Below are 24,810 nucleotides of genomic sequence, written 5' to 3' on the forward strand. Positions count from 1 at the left end.
ACTCACGAACTTGAAGAGACAGAGGAAGCCAAAGGAACAATAGAAAGAAGGAAGCCGAAAGTTCAACGAAAAAAAAGGACGCTGAAGGTCCAGCGGAAGAAAATGAAACCGAAAGGTCCAGCGGAAGAAAATGAACCGAAAGGTCCAGTGGAAGAAGAAAAGTCGAAGGTCTGGTTGACGTAGAAGGTGATGTAGAAGATGAAGGCTGAGCTAAGAAGGAAGCCAAAAGGTCCAGTGGAAGAAGATGAAGTCGAAAGGTTCAGCAGAAGAAAAAGCAAGCCGAAAGGTCCAGTGGAAGAAGATGAAGCTGAAAGGTCCAACGGAAGAAGATAAAGCCGAAGGTCTGGCTGACGTAGAAAGTGAAGTAGAAAATTAAGGCCGAGCTAAGAAGGAATCCGAAGGTTGAACATTCTATTGACTAGGTTATTTATTGAAAAGCTCGGACCTGTGTTTGATAGTGATTTAGATAATAGTTCAAAAGGACGCTCTGCAGATCTAAGAAGATTATCTGAGTATGAACAGGGTTGTTTTTAATTGAACGCACAATATGAAACTATGACAGTCACTCCTCTGAAGAAGTCATTCTTGAAGCAGTTACTCCTAAAGCCTCACTCCCGAAGTAGTTACTGTGATAGTTAGGATAGAGGGTTGAAACAAAGAGTTGTCTTTGTGCAGAGCTTAGTGCAATTCATTGTAGACACATTGAAGTTGTGTGGAGACTATTGAAGACCATGATGTATTAGTCATCATGATGTGACTTGGAGATTTTGCTTGGGTATAATGAAGAGAAATGGTGATACCTTCTATGAGACAAGGTTGTCATTAATGTAGCAGTGAAGCTGTAGATTGACAGAATTCAGTGAAGAAGATTTTGGGAGCAGAGAATTACTATCAAACATATCTAGACAAAATATAGCAGTGGGTTGGAGCCCAGAGGGTTGGTGCCCTGAAGGTTGGAGCCTCAAACAAACAAGGTAGGTGCCTTGACAAGATAGGGTCGGAGCCCTTGGGGTTGGTGCCTCAGAATTGGAAGGATTGGTGTCCTTGGAGTTGGTGCTCCTAAACACAAGGTTGGTGCCTTGAGAAGATAGGGTTGGAGCCTCACAAAAGACCAAGTTGGTGCTTGGAAACAGGTTGGAGCCTGTGAGATTGAAGATCGGTGTCTTCATCAAGGTTGGAGCCCTATATATATTGTACCTGATTTATTGTAAAGATTATATTAATAAAAGCATTTATTCCTATTGTTCATTTTGTGTTCTAAATATAAATGATTTAACTGGTAAAAATAACAATTGAAAATAAATACTGATTCAACCCCCCTCTCAGTATTTCCAACAGGCCTCACATAGATACCATTGTCATTTTACATCTTTGTTTCCCCTGCTGGAGAATTATGGATACCTTGTGAATGACCCCGCCATTTTCGATTGAGTTCGTGCTAAAATAAAAAAGCCTTGTGATCCCAATTATAGAGATTCTTGCAAGCCATACGACTGCTACTATTTACATCGACACTAGTACTAACTTTATAATTAACATGCACACTATTAACTCTTATCATCTTGAGTAACTTTGAAAGAAATTTGACAGGCTTGTTGTAGAGTACCAGGGGAAAGTTGGGGGAGACACTACCCGAGCCTCGGGGGCTGGATCATTGATTCTTCTGGACACATCATCTTCTGTAAACAGTCTCTACATAAGAAAGTACATATCATCCTCTACACCTTCCTCTGAGCTGACACAACCTGTTCCATCCAACCTCTCCCTCTCGACTGGTGAGGGAGGGACCTTATCGCCTTTTGAGCCCCCAACTATTCAAATTGTCTCTATTCCTTTTTTAGATTTCTCTTCCATCATGTCTTCTTCTTCTGGAATCCTCAACAACACTCCTACTTGGTGTAATTCCTCTGGATGCCTTTTAATTGCCTGCATGACCCTTTCCTATGATTTCTTTGGTATCTATGCTCTCCTTTGCGCTCTTAGATCCTTCGCCTTTCATGAATCCTCTGTGTCCATCCTCCTAATAGCTTCATAGTTCCCTTTAGGTCCTTCCCCCAGTACTAGGTGTTTACGTTCCATGCTTGGACTTTGGAATACTAGCAAGCCCTCTTCCACCATTAAGACCTTAATCCAGAGGGTTATTTATTTCAACAACTTCCCTCTCAACCCTGCTCGAAACACAACTTCGACCTTTGAAAAGGACTGGTGGCTTTCTTCCGCAAACTCAATAATGTACTTTCCAGTGCATTCTACACCTAGAAATATATTGCCCTCATCAGATCTGTGTAAAGACGATGGAGCACTATGAGATCTGCTTGAGTCTAGTTGCAATGAGACAACTTTTTTCCACCAAACCTCCCTTTCACCTACAATCTCTGCAACCAGTTATAAATTTCTTCTGGAAACTTGCACTAGAAGATATCGTACTGATCACTTGCAACTTTCGAATACAAGACCTTGTCTTTCAGTTTCGTAATAATTCAGCGGTGGAGTTGAGCTTGCTTAGAAAAAAGTTGATCCACTTGCTTGTCCTACTAGTTTTGTAGTTCTTTCTTAAAAATCCTTGATACCATATTCCAAACCCTCTTTTTGAATTCCTGGTCCCGACAACGGAACCATTTGTTGGTACAAAAATGACAACAAGGTTAATACCATGGGCTCAAGCATAAGGAGCCAACAAGGCTCTATTGTAGTCTAGCACAACGCTGACATTTTCACCTTACCCAAGAAGGGGAAGGAGTCTCACCCGAGGCATGCCACAACTGAAGTTAGATGAGGGTTGGAATCTAATATCAAGGGAACCATATCAACCGAAAGAGAACAAAGGACAATAGCTTAACATGCAAAACAACTAGATCACAACAGTCTATTCATGCCACAACAGAAGACCACCTAAACAGATGCATATATAAATTTTTTGAATAGCCAACATAATACATGATGAACACAGTATAACTCCAGAACAATATTCTTCATTACCATAAAATAAACACAATACATAAGGCTCGTGGCCTGTTCCTCAACATTAGAATTCCTACAGATAGAATACAAACTCATACAAATATAAGCATGGAGTTGTTCTCATTGCTCCACAACATAGGAAGAATGGAAACACTAGAAGCATAATGCAACTGACCAACCCCTTCTCTACTCTCCTCTCTACTTTTATCTTCTTCTACCAACCCGAACTGCCAGTTCCTTTTCCCTTGCTTGACTGTTCACCCTTGACTGCTTCTTCTCTTTTCTCGCTTGGGTATCCCTGTTTCTTCCTTCCACTCCTCTGCGACTGCCAGTATTCCTCCAATCTCTAGTCTTCCCTTGGCTATCAACTCCGCAACTTCCCAATGGCCACTTCCGCCATTTTTCAACAACCTCTTTCTCCGTAAAATATAAAAAATGAAGGCCCCAACACTATGATTTCATGGATGAGAAGGAAGAAAAGATCTTTCACACTCAACACTGCCGAGGCAAAATATATGGCAACCAATTTAGTGAGTTGTGAAGTAGTTTGGCTTTGGAAGTTACTCACATGACTATTTGATCAGGTTCTAGAACCTACCATAATGTATTGTGATAATTAGAGTTGTGTGAAGCTGACAGAGAATCTAATTTTCCATGACAAGTTGAAGAACAATGAGATCAAGTACCACTTCATCTATGACATGGTGCAGAAGGAAGCATAGAAGCTCCAATATGTATATATTGATGAGCATATAACTGTTATTCTTACAAATCCTCTGTCCAAAGTGAAGTTTGTATACTTCAGGGACAAGATTGGACTTGTTGAGAATTCCTCTCTTAATAAGAAGGAGTTTTGATGAGATATAATCATGGACAAACATTCTCTCTGTGTCAAGTATATTGACCTAAATTAGGGAGAATGGTTCAGTAGCAGACAATCATTCTTCCCGTGTCTAGTATGTTGACCCAAATGAGGAAGAATGGTCCTATAGCATAAAGTGTGTTTAACATCATGCCCTAAATTACTTACTTAAAGTGTAGTCTTTGGAGATTTACCACATGTTAAAGATAGTAACCCAAATGATGGTGAACCAAGCCTAGTCTCGATACCATGTGTTAGGTACTGACCTAGATTATGGTGACTAATTGATGCTAAATGATGTACCATGTGTCTGGAGTATTGTCTAGGATTATGGTGAGGATATACCATAGGTTTGATGTACCAAACCAAATTATGGTAACTTGTTGATGTTGTTGATTTACCATGTGTCAAAATTGTTTGACCAGATTATGGTAATTGATTGTTGTTACTGGTTTACCATGTGTCACATTTGTTGACCCAATTATGGTAATCGATGATGATTTATTATAACCTTTTCTTAGAGAAATTTGTCAACAAAAGAACAAGTTGTCTAGTCCTTATGAATACCTCCTAGCTAAGAGGGGGTGTTGAATTTTGTAGTTATTGTCATTCTTCATAATTTATAATTTATCCCTTGAATTATATAATGTAATTGCAAGGCATGTTCTTCATGTCAGATTTAAAAGAGAAAATTCGAAATTTGAATTTTGAATTTTTGGCTCCAAACTTATCAATTTGGCCCTCCCTCAAGTCAAGTCGGCCCCATTGAAGAGACACTACCATCTAGATAGGAAAAACACTATATATAAAGAATTTGACCTCCTCCACTAGGCACCATTCAATCTCACATAAGACAAGTAATATTTTGGGAATCTCGACAAAAAAGAAGAAGGACAAAGAAGGACAAGTTCATCTCTAGCATTTATCTCTCTCACTCTAGATAGTTTCTAGATAGCAGGACAAACTTATGGGAAACAGGGCCAAAATTTTGGGCAACATGGCTGAGTTTTTGGGCATATTCTGGGAGGTCGAAATTTAGCCTAGGTAGATCAGAGAGGGATGAAATTGAAGGGTGGAAATTTGACTTGAAAAGAGGGCTACTTGACCAAGTTTGGCCATAACATTTTTGGTCAGTTTGACCTCATAGTTGACTAGCTGCATTAGGTGTATCTCTTGTTGAACTAAATAATTTCTCTAAGGAAAAGGTGGTAGGCTTTACCCCCAAGTGGGTTTTCCTAGGGTAAATCTTGTGTTCTCTTTGTGCATTGTGATCTCTATTGTCCTCATGCTTTTATGGTTGAATTTCTGAAGTGTAATTGCTTAATGATAAATTGGAATTGTTAAAAGAAGATCTACATCATTAGAAGTAATTATCAATATTTCAGAATTTTTTGCTTGTGTCTATTGCACTTGAAAAATAAAAACCTTCTCTATGTCAGTGATTTGTTTAATGATGGGGTGTTGGCTTTAGCACAAAACCAGTGATGGCCTCAACACATAACAAGTTCACTTAGCTTCGATTTCACTCCCATATTATTAACACCCAAATATCATTTTTAATTGGTAGGAATGGTAGTCAGTGCTCACATTAGTATCTCACTGTTACATATGAAATGTGATCCCTTTTTTTCATAGAATGAATCAAATTTTATGACTATTTTGGCTAAATTTAATGAATTAGTGAATTTTCAATTTTATTTTGATTGATTCAGGCAAATTTGGTAGCTATTAATATGCCAATCCATAATTTAAGATAAACATAGTACCAATGAGACATGCAACACAAAGATAGGAGGATAAATGTAATCATTGATACCACTTAACTTGGATGGATTTAAACAATTGTGAGTGCAATATATTGTTACAATGTTTAACGCATGCATGCAAATGCATTATAATGCTAATATCATAATATTGTTGGTAGCAACATACTTTGACCTCCATGTGGGATGAGACACCGTCCAAGTATATGGTGTATGGATTAACATAGCTATCTACACCTTGGATGACATCAATGACCATACTTATTCATGCCCAACAAAGAGTATAAGTTGATTGATGGGCTAGGTGAAGCCATTAATTTTTAACTTTGTGGTTTCTCAATGTGTTAGATTGTTAATTGAATTCTTATGGTTTCAACCTTATATATCATCATGGATCATGGAAATCATGGTTTCATCCTAGCTCATCAAGATTTCAAGGAGTGAGTTGTTCCATCGTAACTCATCACGATTTCAAGGAGTCCAATCAATGTGCATCATGGCTCTCCAAAATTCCTTGCTCATCATGGTTCCAACTAGCTTTTCATGGTTTCAAGCAACATCATTCCTCTTCTTCATGGCTTTATGCAATCTAAACATTCCTTGTCACAAATCAACAAATTTAAAGTTTGGTCATACCTATCATGATTTCAATGTGAATCCCACCATATAGGTTCATAGTTCATGATGATGGATATGAATAGAATTTTAAATTTCCAATTAAGTTCTTACTATCACAGTTAGATTTCTTACATGGGCATCTCAATGGATATACTTGTTAATGATAGTGTAGTTTAAGCATGCTAGGTTTTGGAATTTTTCCAGTCATTTTCTTCGATCATCTTTTTTCTTGCCCAAAATTCACTTACTAATTGCTAGGCTTATAGATTTCAGTTATTGAGATTGTATAAAATCCTAGTGCTATCATAGTTTTTAAGGTTTCTCAATCTATTTTTGCAATAAAAATTGCAAATCCAATAATGAAGAATTTCAACCTCAAGGTGAATGCATGAAGCTCTTTACACCTTTTGTCAAGCACACGGGTTGGGAGGGGGCAAAAACGGCTCGATCGAGCTATTTTTTTTTTAATTCCTTCCCAAAAGGCAACACAGAGTTTATGGTTGGAAAGGCTCGATGGAGCTATAGCTAGATCAAGCCCTTGTTTAACTATGTTAAAAGCTCAATCAAGATTTTGTTAAACCCTTGATCGAGCTATTTCAAATTTTACCTTAAGCACTCAATCAAGCTGTTGAGGGCCTAAAAAATAGAGTTTTAGCTCTCCCACTGCAGATTTCTCTGTGATACCATCTCATAGCATGGTGAACTTAAGACAATATTTTTCCTTAGGTGGCAGATTTGATCATGTTGGATTCATGAAAGAATCCTCTGTCCAATGGCATATGAGTTTGGAATTTCTAAATTCACATGATATTTTTCATCTAATTTATTTTAAACTTTATGCTTGAAATTTTTTTGAATAGTTTTAAAGGGCTGAATGAAAAATCAACAACGTAAAATATACAAAACTAACAAATTTCAAAAAATACCACCATCTTCATTTACAATTCCTCTTCAAAGGGTACTCTTGGTTTTTGAATTTATTTAAACAGTAGAAAAAAATCATACTTGAAAGTATGTGTCCAAAAAATACAATTCAAATATTGACTCTCCAACTTCAAAATATAATATTGCATAAAAAAACAAAGTTTCAATATGCATAACTTAATTCTCTTTTTATATATATATATATATATATAAGACTATTTTTAAATTATACATTTTAGATTAAATTATTACAAAATTCCCATCAAAATGTGCTAACATTTGCAATAAAAAAATTATACTAATATTTTTTTTTAAATATCATTAAAATAAGATTTTTTTCGCAAATTGTAACCATCTTTATACATTCACCCATCAATAATTCTTTTATCGGATGATATTAAAAAAAAAATTCTCACATCTTAGAACTTTTAAATTTTTATTAAAGATTTCAAACTTGCATTCTTTTATCACTCAATTGGATTATATTACAAGAAAAATTCCCAATCTTATAACTTTTAAAAGATTTCCAACCTAAAATTTTGTTAAAGATTTCCAACTTGCATTATTCAAAATAATTAAGAAAATTATTTTTTTAATATTTGATGAAACAAACAAGTTATACAAATAACATAATTTCACTTCAAAATAATTAAGAAAATTATTTTTTTAATATTTGATGAAACAAACAAGTTATACAAATAACATAATTTCACTTCCTCAAAATCTTGAGGTATGGAGAAGTTATGAACATAGTCAAAAACAATTTTTCCAATTAAATTCGTTGAAAATCAAAATTATAAATTTAAATAGTTAAATAACTAAATATTTTAAAAATAATATATTTCATTTACATTGATACTATGAAATTTCAAAAAAAATCAAAATATAAAAATCCAAACATAAAACAGTCAGAAATACATTTTAAGATTGTAAATTGATTGTATGAATAAGTAAATAAATATTTCAAAAAATCAAAATGTCAGAATGTCTAAATTATTTTTATTTTTTGACAGTGGAAATAAATTCAACACTTTCAAAAAAATTCTTGAACACCCTGAATCCTAAAATTTAACGAAAATAAACCAAATTTAAAAAAAAAAAAAATTACAAAATTTGAACATAATCTTACTTAAATTTCCAGTATTTTCCGGATTAACCTGTCCATTGAATTTTCCACGGGAAACTTCGGTTCATGCTCCACCCCTCACGTACGATAAATTGGTGAGCACTAAACATCACCATGCAGAACATTAAATGCGAGTCGCACTGGGCAACCCCACGGTACTTGGCTTTCTGTCTGGTCTATATCGTTATGAACTGGGCAGCTTCTGGTTCCGGAATGGGCAATTGATGTGATACATATGCCATTTAAAGCGGTAAAAATCATCCCGCTGACAGGCCAACGGTAGGAACTTGCGTGTATGGTTCTTGTTTTCTTGGTACAAAGCTTGCAGAAACCGTGTTAATGGTAAAGGACAACTCACTCTACGCAGGAAAGTGGAGCGATACTTCCTTCTGGTTTTCCATGCAGACTGCAACATTTCATGGAAATATCCGGGCACTTTCCCCTGCTGCCTTCCCTTTAAATATGTCGTCAGCACTTGAATTCATTCATATGGTAATCAATTTATGTAATTGCTTCTGGTTTTCCATGCAGACTGCAACATTTCATGGAAATATCCGGGCACTTTCCCCTGCTGCCTTCCCTTTAAATATGTCCTCAGCACTTGAATTCATTCATATGGTATTCAATTTATGTAATTGATTTTGGTGCAAATGAAGGATTCATTTTCTTGCCCCTCAGTTAATCACATCATTCGGATGAAATTGAAGAGCGCAGCTAATACGTCTGTGCTGGTGGGTGTTTATATTGTATTCCAACTTGCAGTCTTGGGGTCTCTGATAAACACCCATTCTCACTCTCCCTCTCAGCCCAACAGTTGTGGGCATGGCATCTGGTGGGTTCCTATTCACGTTTATCTCTCTGCTGTTGCATGCCTATCCACCATTGTTGCTCTCTTCTTCGCATTCATAACAGAAGCCCACCTGGACATCATACAACGCCGGCTGTTCCTATTACAGAAGGTTTCAGGCGATTTGATAAGGGGTGGCGAAGAAGATATAGAAGGCGGAGGAGTTCCATGTTCATGTTCAGTGAGTTATAAGGACTATTTTTGCGCTTACAGAATAACTCTCTTCGTTCATGTGCTTTTCTTCCCTGCCCTTATCTTCATCACATCCAGGCGTTTACTCTGCTGAAATCCTCGGCTTTCTTTCGAGTTTCATCGTGCTCTCTTGTATTCTCTTCTTCCGGGTACTGGCTGCGATTTTTATCTTTGGATGTACCCATTGCTTGTTGCATTATCACTTGTATCAGATCTTGGAGATGTAATGGATTGGGATATAAACTGTTGTTCTGGAAAAAATCTGTTGTCCACAAATTTCCCAACATTGTTCTCATTCATGTCTGCAATGTACTATGGCTTTTGTGCTCAAGCTTGTTATGCAACAGGTCTTTGTCTTCATTTCAATTCGTTATATATATATTGAGTTTTTTATTTTTTATTTTTTATTTTTTAATTTAAAAAATGTATAGAGATAATGCTAGTAAAAAAATTATTGACATAATAAAACTTTGAATTGGGTTAAGAAATATTATAGATAAGGTATAATTATTATATAAATTGGTTTAAATTTATTTTAATTTTTTATTTAATAAATTTAAGAGAGTAAATTTCTCAAAAATACAAACTTCAAAAAATTGCAGGCTTCATGACACAAACTTAACAACGATTGTTTCCATCGATACCCATTCTTCTAAGTCAACAAGTTCCTTTCCCTCCAACAACGACATTGGGACCTTCATCACCCAAAACCGACTGTAGATTGTCATTCCCTATGACTTCCATTGCAGACAAGCAAACTCCTAATGCTCATACTTTCTCGCTGAGACCATCAACCACCTATTCCATTTCTGCGTGATGGTGGAGTAACTTAGTTTCTAGGAAAATCTGGAACAAGATCCTTTGCCTTTCAACCATATCCTCAAGCTTCTTGATGGAGACTAAAAGAGCTCGAGAAGCATCCAACAGTCTATCCAACACAAGGCTAGCATCAACATTATCCAGAGGGACAAAGGAATTGGACATTGCATACCATAAACAGTAAACAAAACTAGATAGCTCACTGGCAGTGAAAATGCTAGCTTCATAACCCGGCTGAGATGAGAATCGAATAATACTATGAGGAAACCATAAGTTCGATATATAGACAGAAACACTGCCATTCCATGAGCCAAGAATCAATAGAAAACCTGACTCCATTGCCCAAAGATTACTCAGATAGAGAATTGACATGGAAAGAATGACATCAGACGACTCCCATAACTTCATTCTTCTACTCAAGCCTATGAACTCCACAGTCAAGGTGAACCACCTCGGATCCCACCTAAGAGAGAATAAATAGAAAAGGAATCACTTTCTTGAAATGGTCAATGCTTCCTTCCACTTGTAATCCCTTTAATAAGCCAGAGCGAGAATGAACGTGTTTGAAATAGGAAATTCATAGGAGGCCAAAACTTAATCCATATGCTACTTTGTAAGGGAGTGACTAGGGAATTGACCATGTTTCTAAATCGAAGGCGACCCTAGACTTCAATATGTTGTTTCTCCAATGTTGATGGATAAACAATCTCCTTAGAACATTATTAAAAGGAGTGGAAACACTCCCATCCATCTAACCAAAATTTCTAGCTTTCATTATCATATTATGGAATTGGAGAAAAGTTGAGAATATTATCCAATATAAGGCTTCTTTGTTCCATAGTTGAACCATTTCTGGATAAATTATCATCTATCGGATTCAACTGTCTAAGAATGTGAAAAAATTCCAATTAACGAAGAGGTAGAATTAAGCACCCTTAAATTCATGGGAGAGAAATCTAAGCATATTGCTTCCTTGGTCTTTGTCATTTTTCGGATGACAAGAATTGAATCTCCAAATACTATGAGTCTTGAGATTTTCTTTTCTATGGCCACCTCCAAGCCCTTCCAAAATGTGAGGTGTTTTGCGATGTTGTTAGTCAATAGGCATGGACCCCATGCAAATTGTGTCACTATTTTTCCATCGGGGCTATAAAGAACCCCTTTCGCTCTCACCTCCCCAAGGTTGCCTCTTGATGGCTCATCAAAATAGAGAGAAAGCTACGATTTTTCCATTCTCCACAGAAGGAATTCCTCTTGAGCAAGCCTAATTCAAGGAACCAAATGCCTATCAGGCTTGAGCATAAATTTGGAGAAAGGAGAAAAATTCCTATCAATTTTAATCTAGACACATTCTTCTTTATTTAATTCCTCCATATCTTCATCACTGAATCCTCAAATAGAAAGTACTTCAAAAAGCAAAGAGCAAGCTTTAGTCGCCGCCGCCTAGGGAGTTAATAGTTCATTTTTGAATATTATTTTATTCCTTGCAATCGAGATGTATCAACATATGAATTTAGGGAAGGTTGACCAATAATGTATTGATAAGGAGGAGGATTTTCGGCTCCAATGATAATGAGAACTCCACTTTTCAAGCATGTCCTCCCATGAGCCCGGAATAGAGCCAATGAAAGAGATGGGAGATAATGCTAACTATCAGGCCTTCGGGGAGAAGGGGTAATGTTGAAAGAGATGAGGGATAGATTCCTCAAAACTAAGGTAGAGGACACATTTAGACGAGCCATAAATATTTCTTTCCCTCATGTTTTTGACAGTGAGAATTTTTTGGTGCATAAGAGACCAACATATGGTATTGATTTTCGGGATGCTATCTCTACTCCATATTTTAGACCATAGTCTACATGAGGGAGGGCGAGGGAGCCATTTTACTAAATGAAAGTATCCATGCTTGACTGAATAAATGTGATGAGGGCTTAAAGTCTAATAGCGGTGATCTTGTGGAGAGAAGGAAATTGGAGCCAAACCTTTTAATAAAGAAATCAATTTGTACCATTGAGGTCTAAGGTGATCATGAAGATTAGGCATGAGCCAACCTTTCCAGTGACCAAGCTCATCCATTAGGGAATATATTTCAACTTTGACATTCCTTTTTCTTGCATCCATGTAGCTAAATCTTTATAATCCTCCTAATATCCCAATGGATCATATGAGGAGAAGTTATCCTTCTAGAGATTAATATGAGCACCATTCCCAGCATGCCAAGTGAGGTGATCAATAATAAGAGGTTTGGTTGTATTACACAATTTCCAGATTTAGGAGCTTGGACCAATCCACTACACTGTCTCACGTCTTAGCAGGTGGCTTTTATTAAATTATTTTTGCACAAAGGCTATCTTCCACCATCCCTTTGCATAAGAAATTATCCCCCAAATTATTTTTTCTCCCATAGCTAGGTTCATAAACAAAGGGTATTTTACGACTAATTGACCATTTTCTTTTGGAATATGAACTGTGTTCCATTGAACCAAATGAATTTTATTTTCATTTTTCCTTCCTCCTTGCCATAAAAACTTTCTTATCATGATACTCATTTGTGAAATTACAAATTTAAGAGTAAGAAAACCAAAAGATATAATGGAAGAGAGGATAGTTTTTTTTTACTGATATTACCCTACCAACAGTGGAAAGCCAATGGGTACCCCTGGCTTAGATTTTCTTCTTGAATTTATTTAGGGTATCAGAACGTGACTATAAAAATTCGAAGCACCCTATGAAATTGGGATACCAAGATATTTGAAGTTTTCCAATCAACTGTTAGAGGAAATTTTAGAACCTTAGAGATATTTTGAAGGGTCAAAACAAAACCATTCCATCCAAATATTTGACTCTTCAATTTGTTGAGAAGACCTCTATAAATGTTAATATATTTGTCCAAAATTTATTTGAATATCACAGTGATTTGTCTTGAAGCACACCCTAGAAGAAGGTTGTCATCAGTGAACTGAGAGTGGTTGACATCCTTTGTATTGTGAGCAATGCTTAGGCATTTTAATTTCCCTTTGACCCTAGCCAACTCCAAATTTATGCTGAGAGTTTATGTTACAAGAATATATAACAGGTGGGGAGGGGACAACATTTTCACAAGCCCCTTGAGGGTTTAAATAAGTGACATGGCTAACCATTAACCAAAGGAGCAATACATGGGCTTCCAATAGAGGTTGTTATCCACTTTATGAATTCTTCACTAAACCCATTTTCTTCAAGACAAATGGTATAATGGAATGTCAAACTCTGTCAAAAGCATTTGCCATATCTATTTTTATTACCATGCCTAGTTCTCCAATTTTTTTTCTAGAATGAGTCACATCTTGAACCAAGATGACATTGTCAAGGATCTACTTGTGTTTCATGAATCCCCCTTGATTCTCTGAGATAATTACAGGGAGAATCTACCTAAGCCTGTTGAAAATCACTTTGGTTAAGATCTTATTAGTGGAATTGCAGAGGGATATGGGTTTAAATCGAGAAAAGGAGATAGATTTAGCTTCTTTTGGAATTAGGTTGAGGAAAGAGGAGTTTGTGTGATCTGTTTTCTCTCAGCTGAAAGAATTAACCAAGATCTTTTAACACTTTTGTGATGTTAACACAATTGCATGTGAAAGAGTATGAAAAACCCCATGTGCATACTTTAAAGAATATAAAACATAAAGGAAACCATCAAATCAAAGAACACACACAAGTTGATAATGAAGTTCACCCAGTGTGGGTTAGGGCTTCAGGCCCAGTGTTAAGGGTGTGGAGGAAGCTTCATTAATTGTTGCAAGATGATGAATACATGATGTGTTCTTTGTCAATGCAAGGAAGAACTCCCTTAATTAGAGTGGCATGTATCTCGACGAGACGTTCTTCTATAAGAACTCTCACTCATATAAGCTATCCTTCATCATGACAAAATATCAATCTCTCACATAAAGTGGCATACAAGGATCCTCTCACAAAGTGGCATACATGGATCTCAAAATCAAATCATCATCTCAGAAAAAATCAAAAGAACAATGGAAAAATACACCTTATACCTCCAATTCTAGGGACGACCTGAAATTCGGCTACTTAGATGAAGAAAAATCATGTGCTATTGTGTTCCCTGTGAAAAATTGTGAAAACTAAGCATAAACATGACCCCTTTCTATGTAAGACCCTCCTCCCACATCTACCCAAGCAACCGGCCAACCGGGGTAAACATGCGACGAGAGGCCACTATGATATGATTCAACCTCCTAAGTCATGTTAAGGAAGTGGAACTGATGGAAACACACCATACAAACATTCAACCAGGGAAAATTTTAAGAACCCCCCCTAAATTTACATGTATAATAAATGGGCGAATCTCCATGGTATATAGGAAAAAGGGAAGGCGATTTTATCAATAATATGATATGTATATATAATTTTTTGGCGAATCTTTCACTAGGCATGGCGAATATTTTACTCAATTATAAAATCTTGTGTTTATTGAATACACAAATGAAATCATTGCATTTCTTTAAAATATCTTTTGAAATCAAAATTACCGAAATTACATATCGACAACCTAGTGGGTGTAGGATAAAATTCACCCGTGCCATTCACAGAAAGCATGAGAAAAAACCTAATACTATATATAAAACCAAGAAAAATTCAAATTCATCACTTCTAGGGACCTCGTAACCACCCTGCCAATACACAAGTATGTTCATGTTTGCAATTAGAAAAATTACCCAAATTACAATCTGTTTACTCCAGCATATGTTGAAAAGTTATAGAAGGATGACTAGTGCAATCAATCCATTCCTTTTAGCCCTGGATTTGTTTCAGTTTAAAACAGAAGTATACAAATATACTTGTCCAATGTCTATGCTTTAACCATTCACCTTAAGATGTTTTTAGAATATAATTTCCTAAGTCTATATAATATCTTCATTATCATAAAAACCAACCTATATCCATCTTAACTCCACATCTACCACTCTTAGGGGGATGAAATCTATTTATCCCTCTGAGCACTTGGTAGACCCAAAATTAAGATGGATCTAAGATGATATAATTTCCCCTTTAAATAGTCTATGCTCACATGAATACCATGGTATTACCATGGGTTATCATAAACCGGGAGCTTAAAAATTACTATTAATAATTTATAAAAATTAATAAAATTAATAGTTGATTTTTATTTTATTTTTTATTTTAACCAAGCTAAAATGTTTAACATACATTAAATTACAACATCCATTTTTACTCTTGATCGGATCAAATATTTTTTCACTCTATGTTAGTTTGCATATCACAATATTTGATACCTCTCGGGGGTTAGTAGATCCAGAGTAAAGATGGATCTATGCTGGTTTAATTCCCCCATTTAAATAGGCTACATTCCAGGTGAATACCATGGGTCAATACCATGTACCATTTTGGTGAATACCATGGGTCAATACCATGTACCATTTTGGTGAATACCATGGGTCAATACCATGTGCCATTTTTATTTTTATTAATACTAATATTAGGGTTAATAATGTTTTTTTGCATGGTATTAATAACAATCTAGTCCATGGTATTTGTCCCATAGTATTTTTCCCATAGGTTTCACCTAAATATAACGCATTTTTTGAGTGTTCATAAATATAAGGTGACTTATGGAGTAAATATAAAAAAATGGTTTATTTGTTTACCATACCTCTCATTTATTTATATTTTTATTAATTTACCATACCTCTTTTACAAATATGGTATTTGGCCCATAGGATTCACTTAAATAAAACCTCTTTCTTGAGCCTTCATAAATAGAACGAGGGTTATGGACTAAATATAAAAAGAGGTTTTATTTATTTACCATGCGCCTAGTTTATTTATATTTTTATTTATTTACCATACCTTTTGAGTAAGTATAAAAAGACGTTTTATTTATTTACCATACCTCCACTTTACTTATATTTTTATTTGTTTACACCCTTGCATGTATATAAGGTGACTTATGGAGTAAATATAAAAAATGTTTTATTTATTTACCATACCTCTCATTTATTTATATTTTTATTAATTTACCATACCTCTTTTATAAATATGGTATTTGGGCCTTTGGCCCATAGGATTCACTTAAATAAAACCTATTCTTGAAAATGGGCGAATGGAAGGTTGTAACTCCTAATTTCAAGGGCTAAATTTACCTTTTTTACCCTCTCCCTTAAAATAAGGTGGCCTATTTGAGGTGATTTGTAAAAGTGTACTATGATACAAAATATTCGCCCACTAAAAATTTAAAACCCCTTAATTTCGCCGAAGGGCGAAAATTCACCCCTAAAATTTTCTATGCATTCAACATCAGCATTAGGACCCTCAAGAGCCAACCCAACCTTTCTTCCAACCAGCCCCTGGGTCCCACTGAGATTTTGGACCACTTGACCGGCAGACGCTCTCATCCTATAGGCCTGCCAGCATCAAGGAGGATCTAAATGCTCTCATGACAAGGTATGCTAGTGCCCAGGGACTATTTTTCTTGGTTCTGTGCCAGCGTCCCTGGGGTTTAAGCTACATTTTCAGGCCCAGAGCCCGGGTCACTGCCGATAATTGAATGACACCTTCAGAATAGTAAGATAACATGGAAATAACAGTACTAATGCAATTACTTGAATAAGACCTTGACTAGACCCCTACTAGCCATGAAAGGAATTTCGTCAAACATATCCCGAATATGTAATCTACAGGTTTAAATAACAGATCTAAGCATACGAGTCTCATACTTATCTGAGATTCTCTATGAGGCATTGTTTCCTTATCACTTTAGTTGTAGTTTCATCCATTAAGCCCTAGAAACATTGTTCATTCATATACAAGTAAAAACATGTTGGAAGCGATACATAGCCATTGTAATATACATATTCATAACCAGCATAATAACAACAGAAATATCAAGGATACAATAGACATAGAATCAACATATAAACTAGTATAATACTTATGAGATAACAAGGAGAAATAACCTCATATTCATGATGCAAAAGCCAACCCAGTATGGGACTACCACGTTCCACCCAACCATAGAATGGCTAAGCCAAATATCTCTTCATCCATTCAACCTTGCACCATATTCCAAGCATGAATGTGGGATCTCATAGAACACATCAATCCAAAACCATCCAAGGCTTCTAGAGACCATCCACCTCAACCTATCAAACAATGATTCCACCTCACGGTTGGACATCCCAAAACCATCATCAAATTGGTTTCTACCGAAGCCTTCCATGGCTCCTGAGTGTTTTTTCCAACCAAGGATTCTAGGACTAGTAACTCAACCCACAACTTATTTTGGGCTTCCAAAGCATTTTTCCAACTAGGGTTTCTGGGGCTAGTAACTCAACCCAAAACTTTTTCTGGGCTTCTAGAGCATTTGTCCAACCAGGGTTTCCAAGACTATTAACTCAACCCACCAAGGGCTTCCAGAGCATTTGTCCAACCAAGGCTTCTAGGAATAGTAACTTAACCCAAGCTATTACAGGGCTTCCAGAGTGTTTGTCCAACCAAGGCTTATAGGACTAATAACTCAACCCAAGCCATTATAGGGCTTCCAGAGTGTTTGTCCAACCAAGGCTCTAGGAACTAATAACTCAACCCAAGCTAAAGGAAACATGAGAACCAACCAGAAACAAATAAATAAACCCACAACATCATGGCTATCCAGGAAATGGAAAGGTTAGGCAAATCCACTATCAATCCAGTCAATCCTCCATGCCAATGACAGATCATAACCAAGAAACTACATGCATGTGCCATGCATGCCAAAACTAGTGAGGAAACATACATGCAACTTAGTACCTGCAAGAAAAAATTGTTGTAGTTGTTGATACCGATGTCCTCTTGCGATTTCTTGCTCTTCCTTTGTCTTCTTGCTCCAAAAATCCAAGTATGGCACACTCTCCAAGAGTGCTCCAAGAAAACTCAAGTGTCCAGGAGTAAGAGAGATAGAATAGAAGTGAGAGCTCCAAAACTGAACTGACAAAAGTTTACACTGACCAAGCCTACCCACTGATCCTCATAAGCCTTTTTATTAATGAAGCCTCTATTTTATTCATTTTCCATTATTTTCCTTCATTTTCCTCCTCACATGCAACCTATGACCTTTCACCTTCCTTTTCTCCTAATTTCCTTTATTTTCATAAATAAAATGCCAATTAATGTCTCATGCCTTTCCAAAGCCTTTGTCATTGTCTTTGCCAATTTCCTTAGCCATAATAAATAGAATGAACACCCACTAGGATATTTTTCCCACCATTCAACTTGGAATACGTGTCCCATGACCGTGGTCTTATATATTTTTACATGGATTTTTAACTAGGGTTGTTACAGAACCCTCCCCCTTGGGGGAACACTATCCTCAGTGTTCAATGACACCTATAACCAACAATACTGCTGAAAACAAAACATAATGCCCATGGAGCTTTATAACACAACTCGTTGCAGTATTTACAATGACCATATATTAAAACATGACAAACATACCATTTACTAGATCTTTATAACATAGCTGATTACATTATTTACAATAACTACATATACACATACACATTTGCTTCACCCAAAAAATAACCATATTGTCTGTGGAGCTTTATAAATCCAGCTCGATAGAATATTTAATATAATATACACATGCACATTTGCTCAACCAACAAATAAAATGATACAATGCCTGTATCAATCAAAAAGGGAATCCATAGGCTCATACCTCCACCCTCAAAGTAATACTAGGATTCACCTCCATCCCAGGAAGTCAAAAATTCACTGCAAAGTCAAATCTGCATCCAATGTCCATCGCGATAATCCAACGCCACTTGTCCTCTTAGTGAACAATTACTGACTCATTGTTCTAGGTCACACTCCCAATGTGCATCTAATTCCATCTGGTGATGGTAATGACCAAAACAAATCCATCCACGACCTTCCCTTCTCTTCTACATAGTCCCTCGGGCAATCCGGTCACCCCCTTCCGTGCAGTCACACACCTTCCAAGTTTCACTAGCACCCCCATCCCGGAAGTCCATCCCTTGGCAAGGCTCCTCACATTGAAATATACAAAAACCAAGGCATATCCCTGCCTTAAAACCATCATACCAGTCATAACATGCTCATGGAAATCAATGGACACTATTGGGTACCAATGTCCCACAATGGCTCTACTCCTAAAGTGCTTTACCAACATACTGCTGCATGTTCCAATTCCTTTTGTCATTGCTTCTAATTCTTGTAGTCAATTTCAACCACCCAATCGGGCATTTTCATGCTTCATGTACCAAGCACATAACTTCCATTAGATTCAAAATAAATTCAAATCATAACTCATTGGTGGCCCATCAACAAGCTACACTTGCAATCCTGTTTACTTCCTGTCACAACAAGTCAACTAGCATCTTTGACCAAATCATTATATATAAGCATATCACATCAGGTTAGCTCAAAACACAACCATCATAGATCAAAACCATAAATCACATGTAACCATTATAAACCAAAATCATAGATCACATGTAATCATCATAGACTAGAATCATAAATCACATGCATAATAAAACTGAAATAAAATAATGAAACTTATCCTTTAATCAATCCTTAGCTTCTACCTTTTTCCTTATTTTGTACGCACATTGGATCAGTTGCCACACCTGAAAAACGCCCATTGCCTTCTCCTCAACCACGTGCACATACACATAATGTGCATCACACACATAGAACCACATGACATACAACACCATGCAATACATGCATCTACACCTAACACACAACACATACAACTACACCTAGTGTACAACACAACACATACATACACCTACACCTGGTGTACAACACAATGCAATCATCTATACCCAATGTACAATGCCACACAATACATGTACCTACACCTGGTGTACAACACAACACAATACATATTTTACACAAAGTACAACACAACAAGTACACATGTCACGATACCCCAACTACACAATGCACATACATAGTACCACATGTACACAACACAACATGTACGACATCAACACAATACCACATTTACACCAGTACTATATGTACAATATGTACATAGTACCACTTGTACACAAAACCACCTACACAACATGTGCACAACATCACATGTACACAAGACCACTTGCACAATGCGTACACAATGCCACATGTACATTGTACCACCTATACAATGTGTACACAATGTCAGACCTACACAAAACCACATGCACAACATGTACGCGACACCACATGTACACATCACCATATGCATAACGTGTACACAACAACACCTGCACATAAAATATCATATGTACAACATGTACACGACACCACATGCTCAAAGCACCACTTATACAATCATGCACACAACACCATATGTGCATAGCACCAAATGTACAACATGTACAAAACACCATATGTACATAGCACAACATATACAACATGTACATAGCACCCTACGTACACAACACTGCATATCCAACATGCAGACAATGCCACATATCCATCATACGCACAATACAATATGTACACAACACCGCATATTAAACATGTACATAGCACCATCGATACCCAACACTACATATGTAATAATCACACAACACTATCTGTACCACCCTATACATAAAATTGCATAAACAACGTGTACAGACACTATATATACACCACACCGCATGCGCACAACATCACAGATGAAACATGTACAACATATAAAACACATGCACAACAATAGTACCACACGTCCAAAACCACACTGTCTCTACCAAGCAACCCTGCTTCCAGTGTCTTATCCATGCTTGTCCCAGCATGTCATAGACCACATTGCCTTCATTTCATTGATGTATCCCTCAATGTTACTTGTCATAACATAAGCATAGGCATAATATAATCACATAATATCAACTAATAACCACATGATACTAAACTTGTTAGAAAATTATATATTACGGAGCAATGGAACACATATAATATTGCAGAAATATAAACACAGAAAACGCACAAAACAAGAAAGACACAGATATACGTGGTTCACCCAGTTTGGGCTACGTCCACCTCGAACAGCCAGTCCTTCCTTTCTATTATCCAACAAAATGAAGAGATACAACCTACAGCAAAACCGCTGTAATATCCTCTGTTTTCTCTCACAGTCTCACTTCTATGTTTCTCGCTCACCGAATACACATCTATATCACAGCCTCAAATACAATGCCCTCATATAAAGAGAGGGGTTGCCTTCTAGGGCAAAAAACCCTAAACTAAACATAAGTTCTACCGTCAGATCATCCGCCTAATGAACGGCTCAGATTGACTAGAAATTACTATACTTTTACAAGGCAATTTTACAGCTGTTTTTAGCTTCGGGGGCGCTACCCCCGAAACCCCCCGCCAGGGGGGGGCTCCATAAAGTGATCCCCCACGGCAGCGATTATTTTACGGGCGGCGTTGCCGCCCCATTTTGAACTAGGGTCCAATATGCCGGTACTATAGAAGATAATCAGGCTCCACACCCAACAATCTCCCACTTGGAGACTGATTGTAGCAACTCCACCGCTGCTCCATTTGCTAGACAATGACTCCTCTTTGGACCTGGCTGTTTCTCATCTTCATCGTCATCCTTGAAGACCAATTGAAACTGAGCATATTCTCAGTTTCTCCCTGGTTACAACTTTTGTTAGCATATCTGCAGGGTTCTGGCTAGTGTGTATCTTTTCCAGCTTCAACTCTCCATCTTCCAACACTGATCGTATGAAATGGTACTTGAGCTGTATGTGTTTTGTCCTGGAATGAAATGCTGAGTTCTTTGCAAGATGAATGGAACTTTGACTATCACTGTATAACGTGCCCATATCATGCTCCTTACCCAATTCACCCATAAACCTTTGTAACCAAATCATTTCTTTACTAGCCTCTGTAGCAGCAACATACTCTGCTTCTGTTGTTGAAAGTGCAACAACACTTTGGATTTTTGAAACCCAACTGACAGCTGTTCCTCCAACAGTAAATACATATCCTGTAGTGCTCCTCCTATTATCTCTGTCACCTGCCATATCTGCATCAACATATCCTTGTAGGGATATGTTTGAACCACCAAAGCATAATGCCTAATTTGTGGTACCTCTCAAATATCTGAGAATCCATTTCACTGCCATCCAATGTTCCTTTCCTGGATTGTTCATGTACCTGCTTACAACTCCCACTGCATGTGCAATATCAGGCCTTGTGCAGACCATTGCATACATTAAACTTACAACTGCTGATGCATATGGAACTTTAGACATATAATCCATGTCTTCTTGGGTCTTTGGGCACATTTCTTTGCTAAGTTTGAAATGGCTAGCAAAAGGTGTACTAACTGGTTTTGCATTTTGCATGTTAAATCTTTTCAACACCTTTTGTATGTACTCATTCTGAGATAATGTTAATTTTCTATTTTTCCTGTCTCTAGTTATTCTCATACCAAGGATTTGTTTTGCAGCACCCAAATCCTTCATTGCAAATGAATTTGCCAATTTTCTTTTGAGCACATTTATTTCCTGCATGTTAGATCCTGCAACAAGCATGTCATCTACATACAATAACAATATAATATAGCTGCCATCATTTTGCTTTTTCAGATAAACACAATGATCAGAGTGACATCTAGTATAACCTTGTTCAGACATAAACTTGTCAAATTTTAGATACCACTGCCTTGGAGCCTGTTTTAAACCATACAAGCTCTTCTTCAACCTGCACACAAGTTTCTCCTTCCCTTTCACCTCATATCCTTGTGGCTGCTGCATATATATCTCTTCCTCCAAATCCCCATGGAGAAAGGCTGTCTTTACATCTAACTGCTCAAGATGCAAATCTTCACTTGCTACAAGACTTAAAATAGTTCTGATTGAAGTCATTTTAACAACAGGAGAAAATATTTCATCAAAATCAATACCTTTCTTCTGTGCAAACCCCTTCACCACAAGTCTAGCTTTGTACCTTTGCTTTCCTCCATCTTCTTCCTTCAGCCTGTAAACCCATTTATTCTTCAATGTAGTTTTTCCTGCAGGCAACCTGACTAAATCCCAAGTCTGGTTATGCATTAAGGAGTCCATCTCTTCTTCCATGGCTACCTCCCACTTCTTCTTGCTTTCAACCTGCATTGCTTCTTCATAACATTCAAGTTCACCAAAATCAGTCAACAATAAATAATATAATGAAGGAGAGTATCGTTCAGGGGGTCTACTTGTCCTGGTAGATCTTCTAACACCACTTTCAGGTGTTTGGGGTGCCTGTTGTTGTTGTGATGGTTGCTGATGTTGTGGTTGTTGATTATTATTATTTTCAGGCACCTTTACTTTTTCAGTAATTTCATCAAGAACTGCGTATTCCTTGTTTTCTTTTTCTTGTTTCTTTTCCTGCAACTGATTCTTATACAAGACCTTTTCATTGAATATTACATCTCTGCTCCTAATGATTTTGTGATTTTCATAATCATATAAGCGATAACCAAAATCATTAACACCATATCCAATAAAGGTACATTTCTTTGACTTTGCCTCAAGCTTTGTTCTATTTTCTTTATCAATATGGACAAAGGCCTCACAACCAAAAGGTTTTAAAATAGAGTAGTTTACCTTTTTCTCTGTCCATGCTTCCTCTGGAACACCACCATCCAAGGAACTTGAAGGTCCTCTGTTTATTAAATAAACAACAGTATCTACATCATCTGCCCAAAACTGTAAAGGCAATCCTGCATGCAATCTCATGCACCTTGCACGCTCCATGATTGTTCTGTTCATCCTTTCTGACACACCATTTTCTTGTGGTGTTCTTGGAACTGTCTTCTCTCTGCGAATTCCATGCTCTGAACAGTACCTATCAAACTCTTTGCTGCAATATTCACCTCCATTGTCTGATCTAAGACACTTCAATTTCTTTCCTGTCTCAATCTCAACCAAAGCATTTCCATTTCTTGAAAGTATCAAATACATCAGATTTATTCTTAATACAATAAATCCAAGTTTTTCTAGTTGCATCATCAATAAAGGTAACATAATAACGAGAGCCACCGAGAGATGATCCCTGAGCAGGTCCCCATACGTCTGTATGCACAAGCTCTAATTTTTCATTCTTCTTTTCTTTCCCAACTCTAAGAAATCTGACTCTCTTCTGTTTTCCATAAATGCAGTTCTCACAGAAATCCAAATCAACATTCTTCAAACCTGGCAACAAATTCCTTGAGTGAAGAATCTTCATCCCTTTTTCACTCATGTGTCCGAGCCTATGATGCCATAATGCTGCATCTGCTCCTTTGGAAGTCAAAGCATTAACAGAGTTAGAAATACCATTGCATAAATACAATGTACCAACCTTTTCACCTTTTGCTATTACCAGGGCTCCTTTTGTGACCTTCCAAGCTTTATCTGTGAAAGTTGTCACACAACCTTCACTGCCTAACTGCCCTGTTGAAATCAGATTTTTCTTTAGATCTGGAACATGCCTTACCTCCTTTAGTAGCCATTGGTTTCCATTCTGCTGTTTTACAAGAACCTTACCCATTCCAACAATTTTACAGGGTTTGTCATCACCCAGACGAACTTGTCCAAAATCTCCTTGAACATAGTCATAAAAGTATTTCTTTTCAGGTATGGCATGGAATGAGGCCCCTGAATCTACCACCCAGGAATCAGTAATATTTTCGAAAGAAAGAATCAAAGCATCTTGTAACACCTCACCT

At 36.9% G+C, this 24,810-nt stretch overlaps 1 protein-coding gene across 1 annotated transcript; it reads left to right on the forward strand.

The window, feature by feature from the left end:
- The first annotated feature begins 8,671 nt into the window (after window positions 1-8,671).
- Window positions 8,672-9,651, forward strand: LOC149256607 (uncharacterized). The gene has a single exon (XM_089457466.1). The coding sequence runs from the start codon at window positions 8,905-8,907 to the stop codon at window positions 9,385-9,387; it is 483 nt and encodes a 160-aa protein (XP_089313592.1). The 5' UTR covers window positions 8,672-8,904; the 3' UTR covers window positions 9,388-9,651.
- Window positions 9,652-24,810: the final 15,159 nt, after the last annotated feature.

This window comes from Pinus tabuliformis, chromosome 7 (genome assembly GCF_031772625.1).
Source record: "Pinus tabuliformis cultivar Carrire ecotype Pingquan chromosome 7, CPIR1, whole genome shotgun sequence".
In the NCBI taxonomy this organism is placed as follows: Eukaryota; Viridiplantae; Streptophyta; class Pinopsida; order Pinales; family Pinaceae; genus Pinus; species Pinus tabuliformis.